The sequence below is a fragment of the Trichomycterus rosablanca genome, chromosome 16 (assembly GCF_030014385.1).
Source record: "Trichomycterus rosablanca isolate fTriRos1 chromosome 16, fTriRos1.hap1, whole genome shotgun sequence".
Classification (NCBI taxonomy): Eukaryota; Metazoa; Chordata; class Actinopteri; order Siluriformes; family Trichomycteridae; genus Trichomycterus; species Trichomycterus rosablanca.
In genome coordinates, this window is record NC_086003.1 from 22,870,842 (window position 1) to 22,892,446 (window position 21,605).

Consider the following 21,605-nt stretch of genomic DNA (forward strand, 5'->3'; position numbering starts at 1 on the left):
AGGCCGTACATTCATCATGCAGATATAAAGGTCCACTATTTTCAGGGTTCACTATGTGGTCAAAAGTATTTAGACACCTGACCATGAGCATGTTGGACCTTTAAATTCATAGATAAATGGTATTAAAATAGAGTGACCTCTGTGTGATCTTTTCAGCTAAAACAACAGCCACTCTTTTAAACAGGCTGCTCACAAGACTTTGAAGTATGCCTGTGGGAATTTGTGCCCATTCTGTCAAAAGCGCATTTGGATGGCTGGGGACTGATGTTCCTCAAGAAAGACACGATAGATCATCTATATTTCACAGATACACTATATGGACAAAAGTACTGGGACACCCCTTTTAATTAAGCGTGTTAGAATGCTGCGCCACCTGAGCAGCCTCAAAGAAGTCTTTTTGGAGTAGAGATTCTGGAGTTTTGCTGTGGGAATTTGTGCCCATTCTGCTAAGAAAGAGCATTTGTGAGGTCAGGCAAGACCTGTATCACAATCAACGCCTCTGTTCTTCCCAAATGTGTTCAGCAAGCTTAAGATCATGGATCTGTGCAGGACACTGGGTTTTCTCCTAACCAACCTCCACAAACCTTGGGTCTGTCCAAAAACCCAGTGAGCTGCCTTGCTGCCTACTGCCTACCTAGGCAACTGCCTAAGTAGAGAGGATTCTCATAAGACGTCAAACTCATAGGGCAGATTATTTAGACGCACTACTTACGTCAACGCAGTTTTTGTTTACTAAGCTAACACAGTCAGCCTCAGGCCATTCAAACCAATGGGCTGAGGCGACACAACCCGTTAGCATGCTAACATCTCCCACTGTGTACCAAAAACGGTTAAACTGTCACTGACGAGCCCGAATTTGCTTCATTTGCTTCAAAATTAAAAATCAATGAGAATTTAATCACATTTGAAAAAAACTGAATGCTGGGATTGCCTTTACTGCTGATGAAATATTGGATGCTCCCTCCTCATTCAGCCAGAACATCACTCAGAATGAAGGCACCTTCACCTTGTATATAAGAATTGAGACAGTTCTTCTTCTCTGGAGATTGTTGCCACAACTTTGAATATCATTGACATTATATACATGTTATTAATGTGTTTTACTGAAACCAACTTGATAATTGGGTCAGTAGAACAAGAGGTAAGAAGGTGCTGGGGTAAAGGAAAAGACAAGGGAATGGTTAGCTGATAATCATTCCCCCAGCTAGCATGTGAGGGGCTGATTGGACTTGCTTTAATGTTGTTTTGAGTATTTTTACACCATTTCATTTGAAACATATTATGTTTGAAACAAAAATATATAAAAGATATGTTTTTGGACTGGTAATTTGTAGCCAATGGACCAAAGAGGTGAAAATTAGAAACAGTATTTGATAAACAGTCACAGCTGGGAATAGAACAAGTTTGTTAGTTGGTTTGTTTGGATTTTTGAACAGTGAAAATAAAGAAAAACCCAAAGCAAACTAGACAAGTGAAATGTAATATCTATATAGTGCAGTTTGTTGACAGTCCAAGCCTTGCATGCTCAAATAAAAGAATAGCAAATTACATACCAATGATTCAGCGATTTTAATAAAACAGACCAAAAGATAACGACTATTTGGCTCCACTTCTTCCGTAAAACCAATAAAGTGTTTCTCTGCTCACCAGTAGATAAAATATTGGTAGTGAGGAAGAGAAAATTAGGGCCCAAGTGATATATTTGGTTAGAGAGGATATCAGTATGTACAAAAGTCCTGCACACTGATCAGCTATAACAATAAACCCACCTTCCTAATATCGTCCAGGTCCCCTTGTGCCGCGCACTCATGCTAGATTGGATTGAGATTTGGGGAATATGAAGACCAAATCGTCATCTTAGACTTTTTGTCATGCTCCTCAATCCCGTTCTGGCAGGGTGCATTGTCCTGCTGAAAGACGCCAATACCGTTATGGAGTAACAATGCCATGCCTGACAGACTTGGTCTGATAGAAGGTATAGCTGGGTGGTACGTGTCAAAGTAACCTCCCTATAACATCAGGATCCTGGTGATGCATTTTTTTCAGGTATTCAGGTACACAGATGCACCCAGCTGTATGCATGATGTAAAAGAAAAAGTGATGCTTCAGAACACGCCATCTTCGTCCATCGCTCCATGGTCCAGTTCTGATAATCACATGCCCATCGATAATGCTTACAGTTTAACTTCAAGAACTGACTAAAGAAAAAAAAAAAAAAAATGATGCACATATCTGGGTTTGCATAACTGGTGGTATTTTTACCAACTGGAAACACAGCAGAAGCACATTTACAAAATAACGGATTATATTCCTAATGGGACATGTGCTTGTAAATCTAATAGCATCTGGAAGAACATAAGCTAAGGTAAGCAGTGGTTATGGATTTTTTGCTGTGTTTTGGATTTTGGCCGTAATTTGCAATGAAAACAAAACGTCAGTTTAAGCTTTTAACTGGTACCTAGGAAAGTAAAGGCACGAAGTAAAACAGCAAAATAAAGTCGCTAATCTGTTGTTGTTGTTTTTATCTGAACATATTATTTGTTTATTTCTATGCTACATTTCCAATATATGTTTTGTGTATATTATATTGACTCGTGACTTGACGTGGACTCTAGCCTAAAGACTCGTGACGACTTGGACTCTAGCCTAAAGACTCGTAACTCGACTCAGACTCTAGACTAAAGACTCGTGACTTGACTCGAACTCTAGCTTAAAGACTCGTGACTTGACTCGGGCTCTAGCCTGAAGACTTGTGACTTAATCTGGACTCTAGCCTAAAGACTTGTGACTTGATGTGGACTCTAGCCTAAAGACTTGTGACTTGACTTGGACTCTAGCCTAAAGACTCGTGACTTGACTCGGACTCTAGCCTGAAGACTCGTGACTTGACTCGGACTCTAGCCTAAAGACTCGTGACTTGATGTGGACTCTAGCCTAAAGACTCGTGACTTGACTCGGACTCTAGCCTAAAGACTCGTGACTTGACTCGGACTCTAGCCTGAAGACTCGTGACTTGACTCGGACTCTAGCCTAAAGACTTGTGACTTGATGTGGACTCTAGCCTGAAGACTCGTGACTTGACTCGGACTCTAGCCTAAAGACTCGTGACTTGACTCGGACTCTAGCCTGAAGACTCGTGACTTGACTCGGACTCTAGCCTAAAGACTCGTGACTTGATGTGGACTCTAGCCTAAAGACTCGTGACTTGACTCGGACTCTAGCCTAAAGACTCGTGACTTGACTCGGACTCTAGCCTGAAGACTCGTGACTTGACTCGGACTCTAGCCTAAAGACTTGTGACTTGATGTGGACTCTAGCCTGAAGACTCGTGACTTGACTGGGACTCTAGCCTGAAGACTCGTGACTTTACTCGGACTCTAGCCTAGCGACTCGTGACTTGATGTGGACTCTAGCCTGAAGACTCGTGACTTGACTCGGACTCTAGCCTAAAGACTCGTGACTTGACGTGGACTCTAGCCTGAAGACTCGTGACTTGACTCAGACTCTAGCCTAAAGACTTGTGACTTGATGTGGACTCTAGCCTGAAGACTCGTGACTTGACTCGGACTCTAGCCTAAAGACTCGTGACTTGACGTGGACTCTAGCCTGAAGACTCGTGACTTGACTCGGAATCTAGCCTAAAGACTCGTGACTTGACTCGGACTCTAGCCTAAAGACTCGTGACTTGACTCGGACTCTAGCCTAAAGACTCGTGACTTGACTCGGACTCTAGCCTGAAGACTTGTGACTTGACTCGGACTCTAGCCTAAAGACTTGTGACTTGACTCGGACTCTAGCCTAAAGACTCGTGACTTGACTCGGACTCTAGCCTAAAGACTCGTGACTTGACGTGGACTCTAGCCTGAAGACTCGTGACTTGACTCGGACTCTAGCCTAAAGACTCGTGACTTGACTTAGACTCTAGCCTAAATACTCGTGACTTTACTCGGACTCTAGCCTAAAGACTTGTGACTTGATGTGGACTCTAGCCTGAAGACTCGTGACTTGACTCGGACTCTAGCCTGAAGACTCGTGACTTTACTCGGACTCTAGCCTAGCGACTCGTGACTTGATGTGGACTCTAGCCTAAAGACTCGTGACTTGATGTGGACTCTAGCCTAAAGACTCGTGACTTGACTCGGACTCTAGCCTAAAGACTCGTGACTTGACTCGGACTCTAGCCTGAAGACTCGTGACTTGACTCGGACTCTAGCCTAAAGACTTGTGACTTGATGTGGACTCTAGCCTGAAGACTCGTGACTTGACTCGGACTCTAGCCTAAAGACTCGTGACTTGACTCGGACTCTAGCCTGAAGACTCGTGACTTGACTCGGACTCTAGCCTAAAGACTCGTGACTTGATGTGGACTCTAGCCTAAAGACTCGTGACTTGACTCGGACTCTAGCCTAAAGACTCGTGACTTGACTCGGACTCTAGCCTGAAGACTCGTGACTTGACTCGGACTCTAGCCTAAAGACTTGTGACTTGATGTGGACTCTAGCCTGAAGACTCGTGACTTGACTCGGACTCTAGCCTGAAGACTCGTGACTTTACTCGGACTCTAGCCTAGCGACTCGTGACTTGATGTGGACTCTAGCCTGAAGACTCGTGACTTGACTCGGACTCTAGCCTAAAGACTCGTGACTTGACGTGGACTCTAGCCTGAAGACTCGTGACTTGACTCAGACTCTAGCCTAAAGACTTGTGACTTGATGTGGACTCTAGCCTGAAGACTCGTGACTTGACTCGGACTCTAGCCTAAAGACTCGTGACTTGACGTGGACTCTAGCCTGAAGACTCGTGACTTGACTCGGAATCTAGCCTAAAGACTCGTGACTTGACTCGGACTCTAGCCTAAAGACTCGTGACTTGACTCGGACTCTAGCCTAAAGACTCGTGACTTGACTCGGACTCTAGCCTGAAGACTTGTGACTTGACTCGGACTCTAGCCTAAAGACTTGTGACTTGACTCGGACTCTAGCCTAAAGACTTGTGACTTGACTCGGACTCTAGCCTAAAGACTCGTGACTTGACTCGGACTCTAGTCTAAAGACTCGTGACTTGACGTGGACTCTAGCCTGAAGACTCGTGACTTGACTCGGACTCTAGCCTAAAGACTCGTGACTTGACTTAGACTCTAGCCTAAATACTCGTGACTTTACTCGGACTCTAGCCTAAAGACTTGTGACTTGACTCGGACTCTAGCCTAAAGACTCTTCACTTGACTCAGACTCGTATTTTGTGACTTGTGAACATCTCTGATGTCAGTAAAACTCCTGATGCCAGTTTAATTCTCGACAAAATGAGAATTACGGTCACGGAAGGATAATTCATATCAGTCGTACCGTATTAAAATTAAGGTCATTTACTAAACTCTTTTTCTAGTAGACAGTGTGCATGGAAAGCATGATTTTTATTTACATAAAAGATTAACCTTAGTATTTAGCAGATTAGCATAAAATATCAACCACATCCAGCACTCAGAGGCTCTGGGTTTAATAGGAATACGTGAGCGAGGTAACTCAAATATTTACAGTGAAATGGTGAGGGCACAAGGGTTAAGAGGAAGAAGACGGCACGAGCAGCTACGGCTTCTTAAAGAAATGTCAACAAAGTGAAATCGTTCCACAGCTGCTTCTGGTAAATGAGTAAAACAGTAAACGATCAACACTCTTAGAGGCAGAAATGTCAGGCTAACACGTTCAGGTCAGGCGAATGTTGTAAACGTGGCAGCTGGAGAGCGTAGAAAACGAAATGCTACCACCAATAACGTGATGCGTACAATACTCCAACTCCGTCGCGCTAAAGGTTACAACAATCAGATAGCAGGATAATCAGCGCAGGCGGATGACAGACTGTTCAGGGCTGCGCTCCATCATGTAGTCAATGAGTAATAATGATCGGTATAAAAACATTCAATCACCCGAACACTGCTGGCAAAATTAACGTCGTCCTGAAAAAAAAAACCTTCAGCGAGCTTGATATTGAAGCGCTTTCTTTTTCTAGGTTAGGTTAAATGAATACCCCCTCCCCAAATCCCCCCCAAATCTAGTCTGAGAGCCTGAATGCAAATGGCTATGTTTGCAAGCATAATTGGAGCACATTTACAGGATTATTCTTCTGCAATCACAGAAACAAAACAGGCTCAGACTGAACGTGGATGATGGCACTCGATCACGTGCGCCCACTTTTAGCAGGGATTCAAACACAAACACAAGCAGGTGTACACCAGGGGTGGATGATATACCCCAAATCCTCTCTCACCATATACATGTATACATGATTTTATATTATAATAATAGGGGGCAATGACAGGGGCAAGCTGTAGCCTAGTGGTTAGGGTACTGGAGGTCGCTGGTTCAAGCCCCACCTCTGTCAGGTTACTGCTGATGGGCCCTTGAGCAAGGCCCTTAACCCTAAATTGCTCAATTGTAACTGTAATGTAAGTCGCTTTGGATAAAGGCATCTGCTAAATAGTGAAAATGTAAATGTAAATACTGATAGTCTGAGGGATCTTCTAAAAGTTTCCGCACTTTTATGTTTTGGCTGGAAACAGTGAGGGCGGGAGGAGTAGTAATCAGTCATGTCTGAGAGACTGAGAGACGCTTATAGTCCGGATTTTGCACTATCTGATTTTCATCTTTTTTGACACTCAAAGAAGCTTCAAGGGGAAGAAAATTATCATGTGATGATGATGTCAAAGCAGTGGTGCATCCGTGGCTACGTGCATAACCAAAAACATTTTTTGCTGATGGCATTAAAAAGTTGGTACGATGCTGGAAAAAATGCAACGGAAGGTGATGATGTAGAAAGGTGATGTTATTTGTTTTTGAAATTCTTAATAGAGTTTAAAAAGTGCTGAAACTTTTTGAAGAACCCCGTATATATCCAGGGTTTAAATCCAGGGTTTAAAGTCAAGTCAAATTTATTTATCATTTATTTATAGCGCTTTTTACAATAGACATTGTCTCAAAGCAACTTTACACCATCCAGAACCGACAGACCAAAAACTCCCTGTTGAGCAAGCCGAGGACGACAGTAGCAAGGAAGAAACCCTGAGAGGAACCAGACTCAACAGGGACCTTCATCTTCTTTGGGTAGATCATCAATGATGCTATCAACCATATAGGCATCTACATATAGACATGATCGGCTATGTCTGAGGGGGAAAGGGTGATGGCAGAGGTCCTGTAATAAACTGGTGTCCAATACAGGGTGTGTTACAGGTGTGGGCAGCGTCCTGTGACCACTGATGAACTCAAACAGCAGCAACAGATCAGCGATCGTCTCTGACTTTACATCTACAAGGTGGACCAACTAGGTAGGAGTGTCTAATAGAGTGGACAGTGAGTGGACACGAAATTTAAAAACTCCAGCAGCACTGCTGTGTCTGATCCACTCATACCAGCACAACACACACTAACACACCACCACCATGTCAGTGTCACTGCAGTGCTGAGAATGATCCACCACCCAAATAATACCTGCTATGTAGTGGTCCTGTGAGAGTCCTGACCATTTAAGAACAGCATGAAAGGGGGCTAACAAAGCATGCAGAGAAACAGATGGACTACAGTCAGTGATTGTAGAACTACAAAGTGCTTCTGTATGATAAGTGGTGCTGATAAAATGGACAGTGAGTTTAGTTCAGTAGTTCAACTAATCCTCTTAGCATTAGCATAATGGAAACAGCAAAGCTTTTCTACCGCCGGACGGTGTATCCCGCCAAACCGCCCAGCTCCAGGATGACCGAAGTCTCCTTGACATTGCCGCTCACGTTTGGTACTCCGTGTGCCCAGAGCGCTAACATTAACATTAGCTAAACATAAAGCTGGAATGAAGTTTTCACAGCTCCATGAATAAAACCATTTAGCCGAAGTGTGTGGTCAGCATTAGCGATTACCTTCTTCAGCATCCGGCCTCCAAGGGGTTGCGCTATTAAGTGGACACAATCCAAAAATCTGGAGGCTTGCAGCAGTGCAGCACCTGCGAGGCCATCTGATTCCAATTAAGCAAGGACCTCACACAGTCCAGCTCACACACAGTCCAGACATGAGAGTCTGGAAGGTTCTATAGCTCTGTGAACAGCTATGCTTTTCCACCGAAAGTATGTGGACACCTAAACATAAGGATGTCATTCCAGGACCTTGTGTTTAAATCAGAGTGCCACGCCCCTTGTATTTTCTGTAAAGGCTTTCCACAAGTTCCTATTCTGTCAACGCTGCTTTTGTGCCCAAGGGCACAGTCAGCCTAGAAGAGAGTGAAAAAATGCCCTTCCTATACTGTTGCCACCTTAAGTCAGCAGATTTAGTCCTATTTTTAGCACATTTCAATGAGCTTACATTTGTATTTGCTGTTTCAGACAATGGAGTATGAAGGATTTATTTCGGCCACTCCTGTAAGGAGTAGACACAGCGAATCATTTGTCTGTGTGTTTGTTTGTTTTATGCTCCTGGGACCGGCACTAAGAGTGCAATGATATGTGTCCGCCCAGCAGATGTACACTAGGGGTGAACGATATACCCAAATCCTCTCTCATGGTATATGTGATTTTGTTATAATGAGAGTATACACAGATCAGCCATAACATTAAAACCACCTCCTGGTTTCTACACTCACTGTCCATTTTATCAGCTCCACTTACCATATAGAAGCACATTGTAGTTCTACAATTACTGACTGTAGTCCATCTGTTTTTCTGCATGCTTTGTTAGCCCCCTTTCACCCTGTTCTTCAATGGTCAGGACTCTCCCAGGACCACTACAGAGCAGGTATTATTTGGGTGGTGGGTCATTCTCAGCACTGCAGTGACACTGACATGATGGTGGTGTGTTAGTGTGTGTTGTGCTGGTATGAGTGGATAAGACACAGCAGTGCTGATGGAGTTTTAAAACACCTCACTGTCACTGCTGGACTGAGAATAGTCCACCAACCAAAAATATCTAGCCAACAGTGCCCCGTGGGCAGCGTCCTGTGACCACTGATGAAGGTCAAATAGATGACCAACTCAAACAGCAGCAATAGATGAGCGATCGTCTCTGACTTTACATCTACAAGGTGGACCAACTAGATAGGAGTGTCTAATAGACTGGACAGTGAGTGGACATGGTATTTAAAAACTCCAGCAAAACTGCTGTGTCTGATCCAATCATAACAGCACAACACACACTAACACACCACCACCAGCCGAGCTCCTGTGATGAACAGGCATCCAATACAGGGTGTGTTACAACACTGTGGACAGTGATTCAGAAGAAACCGGACACGTTTTTTTATGCTTTTATTTATCTGGGCTTGGGACTGGCACTGGTATGTGTCCCCCCAATGGCTAGGTTCCTGTAACACTATGCACCTTTTGAATTTGTGAGCCCAGTCCAGAAATCAAACCACCAAAACTGCTCTTAATGCAGCGTGACTCCTACAATTACGTGACTTGAGCTCACTTTCCGGACAGTGAAGTATGTTATCAGCCACAGCATCCATGTCCCATGCAGGCATCACCTTAAGTTTGGATGAGTGTGGTAAACCTCAGCCATGCCACAAAACAGAGAGTCAATTGGGAGTCAAAAAGATTCAGTTCGTATTGGTGAGCCGAACACCATTTAGCAAGTAAGCAGGGCACCAATTAGCGTTTATTATGAGCCATTTATACATTATAAATGATGTTGTTATTATGATCACACACTGATAAGTACATTAGTCAGCAGGAATGCATTGGAATGCAGCCGAAGCTTAGTAGCTTGAAGCAAGACGGCATGACTGCTGTTTTACACCATAAACACAATAAAACTATTTAAAACTGTAAAAAAGACTCATTAGAGTAATCACACAGTAACAAATCACAAGAAATGAACTAAATATTAAATAATAAGTGTTCTCACTCACTCACTTTCTTAACTGCTTATCCAATTAGGGTGGGCTGCGGCGATGGAGCCTATCCCAGCTTTTCAATGGCCGCAAGGCACACAGTAACACCCTGGATGGGGCACCAGTCCATCGCAGGGCAGACACACACACACACACACACACCTACTCACCTACAGGGCAATTCAGTGTTTTGAAACCAGAGCTCCCGGAGGAAACCCACGCAGACACGGGGAGAACATGCAAACTCCACACAGAAAAGACCTGGCCTGCCCCACCTGGGGATCGAACCCTGGACCTTCTTGCTGTGAGGCGACAGTGCTACCCACTTAGCCACCAGTAAGTGTCAAGAAAATGAAATGTTTCTCACTCACTTACTTTCTTAACCGCTTATCCAGTTATGGTCGCTAATTAGTCCAATTAATCCAATTAGTAACACCCTGGACGGGGGGTCAGTCCATCGCAGGGCAGACACACACAGACATTCACCTATAGTGCAATTCAGTGTCTCCAATTAACCTGACTGCATGTTTTTGGACTGTAGGAGGAAACCGGAGCTTCCAGAGAAAACCCACGCAGACACAGGGAGAACATGCAAACAGCACAGAAAAGACCTGAATACCCCGCCTGAAGATTGAATCCTTGACCTTCTTGCTGTGAGGCGACAGTGCTACCCACTGAGCCACTGTGCACGTTAAGAAAATAAGATGTTAATATTACCTATAATTACCTATAATTTAATTAATCATTATAATAATCACAGGTTTGTTCAGATTAAAAGAGTGATGCTATCACCATTATGTTTCAAATAAAATAAAACAAGTGCTATAAAAAGTTGAGAAGAATCGAGTTTTCTGATACTAGACGTGCAAGTATTAAGTTGATGCCTGACTGTGAGCTTGTTTGACCCCCTTAAAAACAAATGCCGTTAAGATAGAGTGACCTCTATGTGACAGCCACTCTTTTGAAAAGGCTTCTCACAAGAGTTCGAAATTTGTCTGTGGGAATTTGTGCCCATCAGTCAAGAGAGTGTTTGATTCCTGGGTGCTGATGTTGGTCAAGAAAGCCTCAATTAATGTTCCAGTTCATTCCAAAGCTGTTCAGTGTGTCCACTGGAGTTTCTTTAAACCAATAAATTAAATACAGTCAATAATAAGAAGGGGCGTAGAACAGTCATTCTTACTAAAGCTGGTACAGCAGAGTAAGTTGGGGGTAATTACTTTTACATTTGTGACTTAAGTGACTTACAGTTATGACTAAATACAGTTTAAGCAATTAAGGGTTAAAAGTCTTGCTCAGGGGTCCAACAGTGGCAAGCAGGTGAAGGTGGGGCTTGAACCAACAACCTTCAGACTACTAGTCCAGGATCTTAACCACCAAGATACCACTCCCCTATTTCAAGGGTGATAATGTTGGTGAATAACTGTGTCCCTTAGATAAATAATATGTTAATATGTTAAAAATACACCATATTGCCAAAAGTATGTGGACACCCTCACACCCTAAAAGGTGTATAAAATAAATAGGATTTTACCTTTATAGCAACAGCTTGCGAAAAATAAGATAAAATATTATAAACATATTATAAAATATTGCAGATAGTCTTCCCAAAGGTGTGAAGGCTGTGTGGGGACACCCATTTGCAGCTATAACACACTTCTGGGAAGACTATCTGCAATATTTTACAGTATGTTGGTGGGAATTTGTGCCAGTTTATCCCAATTTATTTTATTTATCTTAGTGGGGGTTTGAATTATTGCCCATTGTTTTAAAACAGGATATCCAACAACCTCACAATCAGGCGTCCACATATTTTAGCCATATAGTGTATTCGGCTTTGTTTATCGATCTACAATCATTTAGTGTGTCAACAATGCAATAAGAGGGCCAGTCAAACAGGGTGCAAATACTTTTTCACAGCACTGTACTTTAAAATTCTGAGCTTAAAGCTAAAAATAGCCAGATGTTGGCATGCCTGCTGGCAGAACTCTACCTGGCGCAGGTTGCGGGAGATCCGGACAGCGTGCCAGGCGTTGTCGTTGAACTTGCTGTCGGTGGGCTCGACCAGGGCTTCGAAGGCCCCGGAGCCCAGGTTGATGACGAGGCACACGGCGCCGCTCTTCAGCGACAGGTTGACGTAGTCGGCCGCCTTGCCGGTGTGCAGCAGGAGGCCGTTGCGCTGCAGGGTGCGGAAGGAGAGCGTGATCTCGTCCGTGCTGCTCTGGATGGGCGTCTGTGACAGGTCGTAGCTGAAGAACTCGCTGCCCTTGAACGTGGCCACTGACTCGGCTCGTCCTTCAGAAGAGAGAGAGAGAGCGAGAGAGAGAGAGAGAGAGGGAACGGTGATGAGTGTTAGGATGAGTGGCAGGTACAGATCACAGCTGCAGCAACCGAGACGGAGATAAATGTTACATACATTCGTATAAGACTGAGGCTCTGAATTATTAAGGGTCGCATTTAGTCACGTCCAATCCCCCAACTGTCATACACTATCACCAGCCCCCTCCGACATGTACGCTTCTTTTCACCTACCAGACACAGGTCTCACAAAGAGCATGGTCTAAGGGCAGTTGTAGCCTATTGGTTAAGGTACTGGACTAGTAACCAAAAGGTTGCTGGTTCAAGCACCACTGCCAGGTTGCCACTGTTGGGCCCTTAAGCAAGGCCCTTAACCCTCAATTGATTAGACAATATACTGATACAGTACTGTAATTCTCCTAAATGCCAAAAATGTAAATATACTATCCGACCAACCAGCATACTGAAGCAGCAATGAAAAACCCATTCAACCCTTCCCTCCTCAGGCACAGCCAATTGTGCCTGAGCTGTCACCTAGCCAGTCTATAGTACAGCTAGGATTTAAACTCAGATGCCTGAGAACTTAAAGATGGTAGACCAACTGCTGCACCACATGAGAGCATAAGATTCCCTGTGTAAAGTCTTACTGCCACTTGCATGTGTACATTAATGTATCAGAAGAGCGGGTACTAATCTAATGCGCACTTTGCGCCATAACTGCAGTTTCTACACCTCATACCAAATACAACATTCTAAACAATATGAAACTGATAATGATAGACCAACTGCTGCACCACATGAGAGCATAAGATTCCCTGTATAAGTTCTCACTGGCACTTGCAATTGTACATTAATGCATCATAAGAGCAGGTACTAATCTAATGCACACTTTGCGCCGTAACTGCAGTTTCTACACCTCATACCAAATACAACATTCAACATCAGTAATTTGACATAACCTATGCCCAAAATCATGTGAAACCATGTGAATACACCCCAGTGTTTGAGGACAGGTGTTTCAGATACAAGAAGACCTATGCCCTTGTGCATCAATCCAGATGCAGTGACCTGAGCCATGACTCCTCCAACCAAAAAACCACTTTGAGATGAATTGGAAGGTCAATCACTTAACTACCTCGGCGACTTAACAAAGACTCTTTCGACAAAAAAAGACTTTAATTTTAACAAACACCCGCTGTTACAGACGCAGGAGTGGTGGGTGAGGGGGCAACTCCATATTAATGCTCGTAGTTCAATGGGACTTTCATCTACAGTGTATCACAAAAGTGAGTACACCCCTCACATTTCTGCAAATATTTTATTATATCTTTTCATGGGACAACACTATAGAAATAAAACTTGGATATAACTTAGAGTAGTCAGTGTACAACTTGTATAGCAGTGTAGATTTACTGTCTTCTGAAAATAACTCAACACACAGCCATTAATGTCTAAATGGCTGGCAACATAAGTGAGTACACCCCACAGTGAACATGTCCAAATTGTGCCCAAAGTGTCAATATTTTGTGTGACCACCATTATTATCCAGCACTGCCTTAACCCTCCTGGGCATGGAATTCACCAGAGCTGCACAGGTTGCTACTGGAATCCTCTTCCACTCCTCCATGATGACATCACGGAGCTGGTGGATGTTAGACACCTTGAACTCCTCCACCTTCCACTTGAGGATGCGCCACAGGTGCTCAATTGGGTTTAGTCCATCACCTTTACCTTCAGCTTCCTCAGCAAGGCAGTTGTCATCTTGGAGGTTGTGTTTGGGGTCGTTATCCTGTTGGAAAACTGCCATGAGGCCCAGTTTTCGAAGGGAGGGGATCATGCTCTGTTTCAGAATGTCACAGTACATGTTGGAATTCATGTTTCCCTCAATGAACTGCAGCTCCCCAGTGCCAGCAACACTCATGCAGCCCAAGACCATGATGCTACCACCACCATGCTTGACTGTAGGCAAGATACAGTTGTCTTGGTACTTCTCACCAGGGTGCCACCACACATGCTGGACACCATCTGAGCCAAACAAGTTTTTCTTGGTCTCGTCAGACCACAGGGCATTCCAGTAATCCATGTTCTTGGACTGCTTGTCTTCAGCAAACTGTTTGCGGGCTTTCTTGTGCGTCAGCTTCCTTCTGGGATGACGACCATGCAGATCGAGTTGATGCAGTGTGCGGCTGACCTCCCACGTCTTCAACCTCTGCAGCAATGCTGGCAGCACTCATGTGTCTATTTTTTAAAGCCAACCTCTGGATATGACGCCGAACACGTGGACTCGACTTCTTTGGTCGACCCTGGCGAAGCCTGTTCCGAGTGGAACCTGTCCTGGAAAACCGCTGTATGACCTTGGCCTCCATGCTGTAGCTCAGTTTCAGGGTGTTAGCAATCTTCTTATAGCCCAGGCCATCTTTGTGGAGAGCAACAATTCTATTTCTTACATCCTCAGAGAGTTCTATGCCATGAGGTGCCATGTTGAATATCCAGTGGCCAGTATGAGAGAATTGTACCCAAAACACCAAATTTAACAGCCCTGCTCCCCATTTACACCTGGGACCTTGACACATGACACCAGGGAGGGACAACGACACATTTGGGCACAATTTGGACATGTTCACTGTGGGGTGTACTCACTTATGTTGCCAGCTATTTAGACATTAATGGCTGTGTGTTGAGTTATTTTCAGAAGACAGTAAATCTACACTGCTATACAAGTTGTACACTGACTACTCTAAGTTATATCCAAGTTTCATGTCTATAGTGTTGTCCCATGAAAAGATATAATGAAATATTTGCAAAAATGTGAGGGGTGTACTCACTTTTGTGATACACTGTATGTGTTAACCATCATCATGGTTTCATCCTAACCAAAAGCCATTGTCGGCAGTTACAGCCTCAGGACGTCTATGCCAGAAAGAAATAATGCGCCTGTGCAGCATCAAGGCTTTTCCTCTTGGCAAACCCACTTTAATTACCCAAGGTCACACAGGTCCTTCTGACAGATCACAATTTCAAAACCCCACATCCATTTTTAATGGGGTTCAATATAGACAATTTTCCAGGAGATGCACACCTTTACCCTCTTCTACAGAAAGTTCTTTTGGCTCTGCGTTTGGTATCATTGCCTTTGTTCTCGATTTAGTTTCTAGACCAGTAGGAATAAATGTTCCAGTATATATGTGGAATGCCCCAGTATAGGTGCAATTTGATGATGTGTAATAACCCAGTAATGTTTGCATGGTGCTGGGGTGGCACAGCGGTAAATCATATTAACCCACTATGGCTGGGAGACAGGGTTCGAATCTCTAGAGGTGCTGTCAACCGGTCAGGTGTCTACATACACATGATTGGCTGTGCCGAGAAGGAGGGGGATGGTCGAGACGGCTTTGAAAAATCTGACCAGGATAAAGCAGTGGTGAGACATAAAAAAGAACTGAAAATGATGCTCCCACCACCCTACTTCACTGCAGGTATGGTGTTTCCTAAAGTTTTCCTTTAGTTCCATTTCTGCTTTGTCCGACTATTGTTCTAATTTGTCAGAATGCTTGATTGCGTATTTTTGTTGCTTTTATTCCTTGTGTAACTGTTGTTCCTGCTGCTGTTAGTTCATCCTGTAGCTTATTTATTATGTTTATATTGTTTTTATTACTTTTCTGTTGCTTTACCTATTATTTGTCTGAAAGCAGGGGGTAAAACCATGTGTGGGGCATCTGTCCAAGAAGACTTGGGGCAATTTAAGAGGTGCTATTTTGTTAATAAACCCTAACTGTACACTGATCAGCCATAACATTAAACCCACCTCTTTGTTTCTAAACTCAATGTCTATTTCATCAGCTCCACTTACCATATAGAAGCACTTTGTAGTTCTACAATTACTGACTGTAGTCCATCTGTTTCTTTGCATGCTTTATTAGCCCCCTTTCATGCTGTTCTTCAATGGTCAGGACTCTCCCAGGACCACTACAGAGCAGGTATTATTTAGGTGGTGGATCATTCTCAGCACTGCAGTGACACTGACATGGTGGTGGTGTGTTAGTGTGTGTTGTGCTGGTATGAATGGATAAGATACAGCAATGCTGAGTTTTTAAACACCTCACTGTCACTGCTGGACTGAGAATAGTCCCCCAACCAAAAACATCCAGCCAACAGCGCCCCGTGGGCAGCGTCCTGTGACCACTGATGAAGGTCTAGAAGATGACCAACTCAAACAGGAGCAACAGATGAGCGATCGTCTCTGACTTTACATCTACAAGGTGAACCAACTAGGTTGGAGTGTTTAATAGAGTGGACAGTGAGTGGACATGGTATTTAAAAACTCTACTCATACCAGCACAATACACACTAACACACCACCACCATGTCAGCGTCACTGCAGTGCTGAGAATGACCCACCACTCAAATAATACCTGCTCTGTGGTGGTCCTGGGACAGTCTTGACCATTGAAGAACAGAATAAAAGAGGGCTAACAAAGCATGCAGAGAAACAGATGGACTACAGTTAGTAATAGTTTGTTTATTAGGATTTTAACGTAATGTTTTACACTTTTGGTTACATTCATGACAGGAAACAGTAGTTTATCTTCACACAAGGTTCATCAGTTCACAAGGTTATATCAAACACAGTCATGGACAATTTAGTGTCTCCAATTTACCTCACTTGCATGTTTTTTTGGACTGTGGGAGGAAACCGGAGCTCCCGGAGTAAACCCACGCTGACACGGGGAGAACATGCAAACTCCACACAGAAAGGACCTGGACCGCCCCATCTGGGGATCGAACCCAGGACCTTCTTGCTGTGAGGCGACAGTGCTACCCACTTAGCCACCGTGCCGCCCCAGTTAGTAATAGTAAAACTACAAAGTGCTTCTCTATGGTAAGTGGAGCTGATAAAATGGACAGTGAGTGTAGAAACAAGGAGGTGGTTTTAATGTTATGGCTGATCAGTGTATATCAGAATATGTTTTTCTTTACATCACTTATTTGCTTAGTACCAAACAATGGCCAACACTACACGTGTCATCGGTCCTGTCCCCCTCAATTTCTTTAAATTAGAAATGTCTCTTGTATTTATTGTAGATTCTCATTTTTATTGTACTGTTTTGTATCTGCACTGTGTGTTGTATTGTTTTATTCCACTATGTACCTCTTGAACTTGAACTTTAGATGTATGCTTAATCGTTTTGTTTATGAAAATGTATCTTTACTGCTTAATGCAATTCTAAACTCCCCTGCATTTTTAATACAACCTACAGAAACAAAAGTGGTTAAATACGTGTTTCCTCCCACCTGCACGAGTACCCTAGAGGTGACTTCACAGTCAGACAGTAGAATGGGCTATACTGCATCAGGAAATAACCAAGATCGAAACCAATTAGGGATTTTAAGGCTATAAGAGGGGCTTTTAGTCAATACTGACCCTAACAGGAGGCCGCTGTCTGGGGTAATATGATCCGACTTCTCCTGTAAAAATGTGCACGGCAGCATTCTGAACTAGCCGAAGCTCTTTTAAAAAGCCAGCGGTGCAGCCGGCCTGGATCCTCTTACTACTACAGAGATTATACTGTCATGTGGGATAACACAGGTCTAATTTGTGCTGTATTATATCTATGTAGACACGTTGCCCCCGACCCCCCACATCATCCCGGCATGACTATATCAGACTCTACTCTTCTGAGAAGGCTTTTCAGAACATTTTGAGGTGTCTATAAAATTTGGTAAAAGGGTGTTTGTCTTCTCAGGTACTGATGTTGGATGAGAAGACCTCAATGGAGATTCATCTTTCAACCATGTCTTTATGGACGACGTTTTGTGCAGTGGTTAACACTAAAACACTTGATGGTAATCATAACCCAGGGTGTCCACATACTTTTGACCTTTTTTGTTTACTGTTTCTAAAAAAGTTATGCTACTTACACTGATCAGCCATAACATTAAAACCACCTCCTTGTTTCTACACACATTGACCATATAGGAGCATTTTGTAGTTCTACAATTACTGACTGCAGTCCATCTGTTTCTGTACATACTTTTTTATACTACTTTCATGCTGTTCTTCAATGGTCAGGACCCCCACAGGACCACTACAGAGCAGGTATTATTTAGGTGGTGGATCATTCTCAGCACTGCAGTGACACTGGCATGGTGGTGGTGTGTTAGTGTGTGTTGTGCTGGTATTAGTGGATAAGACACAGCAGTCACACAGCAGAGTTTTTAAACACCTCACTTTCCCTGCTGGACTGAGAATAGTCCACAAACCAAAAATATATCCAGCCAGCATCCTGTGACCACTGATGAAGATCTAGAAGATGACCAACTCAAACAGCAGCAATAGATGAGTGACCGTCTCTGACTTTACATCTACAAGGTGGACCAACTAAGTCGGAGTGTCTAATAAAGCGGACAGTGAGTTGGCACGGTATTTAAAGACTCCAGCAGCACCGCTGTGTCTGATCCACTCATACAAGCACAACACACACACACACACCATCACCATGTCAGTGTCACTGCAGTGCTGAGAATGATCCATCACCAAAATAATACCTGCTCTGTAGTGGTCCTGTGGGGGTCCTGACCATTGAAGAACAGCATTAAAGTAGTCTAAAAAGTATGTAGAGAAACTGGACTGAAGATGGACTACAGTCAGTAATTGTAGAACTACAAAATGCTTCTCTATGGTAAGTGGAGCTGATAAAATGGACAGTGAGTGTAGAAACAAGGAGGTGGTTTCAATGTTATGGCTGATCAGTGTATGTACAAATCAAATGAAGAACTAGCTGCACGAGCTTTACTTAACAGTTGTTTTTGTTTATTTAGCAGAAAAGAACAAGCTTGAGGGCGGAATCGGTCTTTAGTTCCTCACTATCTTTGAAAAGTATTTTTTTATTCAAGATTTGATTCCCTAGCAGTATTTAATTCTGTGTAACAGCGCTATATTTAGTGTGTTGACAGTGTATTTAATAATTCATTAATTCAATAATTCATTTATCAGAAAAAGCCTAGCTTGAATTTTTTATTATTGGTGTGATTGTTAGTTTATTTAAAGCTATTGTGAGTGATTTTGGTGTTTGGACGTTTTAAAATCTCTATTGAGAAGCCATGTTTTGGGTCATTAAGAAAAACCATGATCACCTCTTAGCGTTGCACGATTGTAAAAAAAAAAATACTGTTTTTATTTACTCAATTAACATTCTACATATGGGTCACTGATAGTACTGGCTATAAAAACCCACTAGAATGCTTTTAAATCTACAAACAGGTCTGTGACGATCATCACTGGAATATAAGATCATCCATCCATTTATACCAACTGGCAAAAAGGATGTGGACGCCCCTCCTAAATATGAACTTCAAGTGCTTCTGCCCCACCCGATGCTAACAGGTGTATAAAATCAAGCCAACTTCCAACTCTGTAGCAACAGTTTGTGATTGTATCAGCATGTCTGTGCCACTGTGGGGCTGCACGGTGGCTCAGTGGGTAGCACTGTCACCTCACAGCGAGAAGGTCCTGGGTTCGATCTTCAGGGGTGTCGGTCTGGGTCCTTTCTGTGTGGAGTTTGCATGTTCTCTCCATGTATGCGTGGGTTTCCTCTGGGAGCTCCAGTTTCCTTCCACAGTTTAAAAACATGCAGTCAGGTTAATTGGAGAATTGAATTGCTCTATAGGTGAATGGATGTGTGTATGTGTGTGTGTGTATGTGTGTCTACCCTGCAATGGACTGGCTGTGTGCCCTGGGTGTTACTATGTGCCTTGCGCCCCCCCCCCATACAACCCTAATTGGATAAGCGATTTTAGAAAGTGAGTGCGTGAGTGACTGTGCCACTGCATAGAAAGAAAAGTCAAAAAAGACATGGTCAGATGAGTTTGAAGGACTGAAGCCCTGACTAAACACTTCAACCCTAGTAAACACCCCCCCAGTGGGGTGGTCTGGGTTCTTTCTGTGTGGAGCCTGTTCTCCCCATGTTTGTGTGGGTGTCCTGCAGGAGCTCTGGTTTCCTCCCACAGTCCAAAAACATGCAGTCAGGTGAATTGGAGACACTAAATTGTCCATGTCTGTGTTTGACATTGAACTTAAACTGATGAACCTTGTGTAACCTGTAATGACCTACTGTATACTGTCATGAATGTAACCAAAGTGCGTAAAACGTGATGTTAAAATAAATAAAAAAACATATTTTTGAGCATATGGTGTATCCACTCTCCATAGCCAAACGTATCCGGACACCCTTTCTCCCTTTGTAATGATTCATTTATCTAGTTTAGCCTCACAAGTTAATAACAAGTGCATCAAGCATACAGCCAATCTGCTGAGACCATCACTGACAGTAGACTGGGTCTGATTAAAGAGCTCAGTGACTTTCAGCAGTGACTTTAATCTTATAGATTCCTGATGTGTCTAAGCTGCATCCTAAAATGCTGTGTTATCGCATGTGCCATAATTCCTGCTGTATATTTAGTGATGCACATAGTTAGCATACATTCACACATGGCTGATCACATGACACAGGCATGCTTCCGTTATACTGGGAGAAGTCGTCTCAGTTAGAAAAATTTGGGTTTGAGAGCATAGCCATCAATGTTGTGAATTTGAACTGTAATAATGAATACTAGCAAAATAAATGTAGAAATACAGTACACTGTACTGTAAACAAAGAAAGTCTGGTGGTGGTAATGAAAAGGGGGGAATTGTAGCCTAGTGGTTAAGGTAGTGGACTAGTAATCGAAAGGTCGCTGGTTTAAGCCACACCACCTCCAGGTTGCCACTGTTGGGCCCTTAACCAAGGCTCTTAACATCCACTTGCTTAGACAATATAATGGCACAGTACTGTGAGTTGCTCTGGATAAAAGCGTCTACTAAATGCTGAAAACTGTAAATGTAAATTGTAAAGAACTAATGGGGGGGGGGGGGGGGGGGGGGGGGGGGTTGGTGCACTTTATCCTGGTTGGGGCTGTGGCGTGTCCGGTTCAACCGGGAAACACTGGGCGCAATGCAAGAACGCAGGACTTTGACCTTCACATAATTTCTGTGTAGATGCCAACCACCCGATCGCCCATCTATGTGTGTGTGTGTGTGTTGGGTTGGTGTTTTATGTAACTGACAGCTGCACCACCTGACCACTCAGACAATTAGTTATAAGTTATAACTTATAATTTCTGGTGTACTGAAAGCAAATTGCTTCCTCAGTTAGATCCTTTCAAACAAAAGCATTTTTGTTTTACTGATGTTTTTTTTAGCTTTGTTTAGGTTTTCTTGTGCGTGTCAGACCCTATCATTATGTGTCTGGAAAACTGACATATGTGATAAATGCAGGCAAAATGGATTTAAAAAGCTCTGTAGTTTAGCCCAGAGTCCTTGACAACAACAGTCGGCTCTTGCTTGCCTCCTGCAGAGGAGAGAATATGTAGAGCTGAAACTGCTCGCTTTTTTTTTACTTCTTCTT

General features: G+C 43.3%; 2 protein-coding genes across 2 annotated transcripts in view; both read right to left on the reverse strand.

Annotated features, from left to right (window-relative positions):
- Positions 1–11,939, reverse strand: part of LOC134330290 (neurexin-2-like) — a 395,050-nt gene extending 383,111 nt beyond the window's left edge. The window contains exon 1 of the mRNA XM_063011349.1: positions 11,858–11,939. The gene's annotated coding sequence lies outside the window, so the exon portion shown is untranslated. The remainder of the gene's footprint in view (positions 1–11,857) is intronic.
- The window catches only part of LOC134330877 (neurexin-2-like), a 149,823-nt gene continuing 138,752 nt past the window's right edge, over positions 10,535–21,605 (reverse strand). Inside the window, exons 5-6 of the mRNA XM_063012148.1 lie at positions 11,858–12,159; positions 10,535–10,549 (exon numbers count right to left, since the gene is read on the reverse strand). Coding sequence (XP_062868218.1) covers positions 10,535–10,549; positions 11,858–12,159 — 317 coding nt within the window. The remainder of the gene's footprint in view (positions 10,550–11,857; positions 12,160–21,605) is intronic.